The 274-nt window shown below is 62.4% G+C and overlaps 1 protein-coding gene across 1 annotated transcript in view; it reads right to left on the bottom strand.

Moving 5' to 3' along the window:
- Positions 1-274, bottom strand: part of LOC119582359 (nesprin-1-like) — a gene marked incomplete at its 3' end in the record, with an annotated part of 145,991 nt that overhangs the window by 54,250 nt on the left and 91,467 nt on the right. The window contains 1 exon segment of the mRNA XM_037930574.1: positions 40-262. Coding sequence (XP_037786502.1) covers positions 40-262 — 223 coding nt within the window.

Genomic DNA, 274 nt, shown 5'->3' with positions numbered 1-274 from the left:
GCCAACGACGGGAAACAACAACACCGAAGCTCCACCCACCCGATGCTCCAGATACTTGAGCTTGATCTTTCTGACGGCGGCGCGGGGGGCGATCGTCTTCAGGCGGAGCTCCATGTACTCCAGCTGCTGCGGCGGGATCACGCTGGCGTCCGGGGAGCTCTTCAGGGACTCAAACCTGGTCACGATGGACGGCAGCTCGGCGAAGAAGGCCTTGTGCTCCTCGATCTTCTTGCTGAGCAGGTTGGCGATCTGGGCGGCGGGGAAGAACAGCAGC

The sequence above is a fragment of the Penaeus monodon genome, chromosome 15 (genome assembly GCF_015228065.2).
Source record: "Penaeus monodon isolate SGIC_2016 chromosome 15, NSTDA_Pmon_1, whole genome shotgun sequence".
Taxonomy (NCBI): Eukaryota; Metazoa; Arthropoda; class Malacostraca; order Decapoda; family Penaeidae; genus Penaeus; species Penaeus monodon.
The sequence above is the reverse complement of the archived record's forward strand: the minus strand, read 5'-3'. Positions and strand labels throughout refer to the sequence as shown.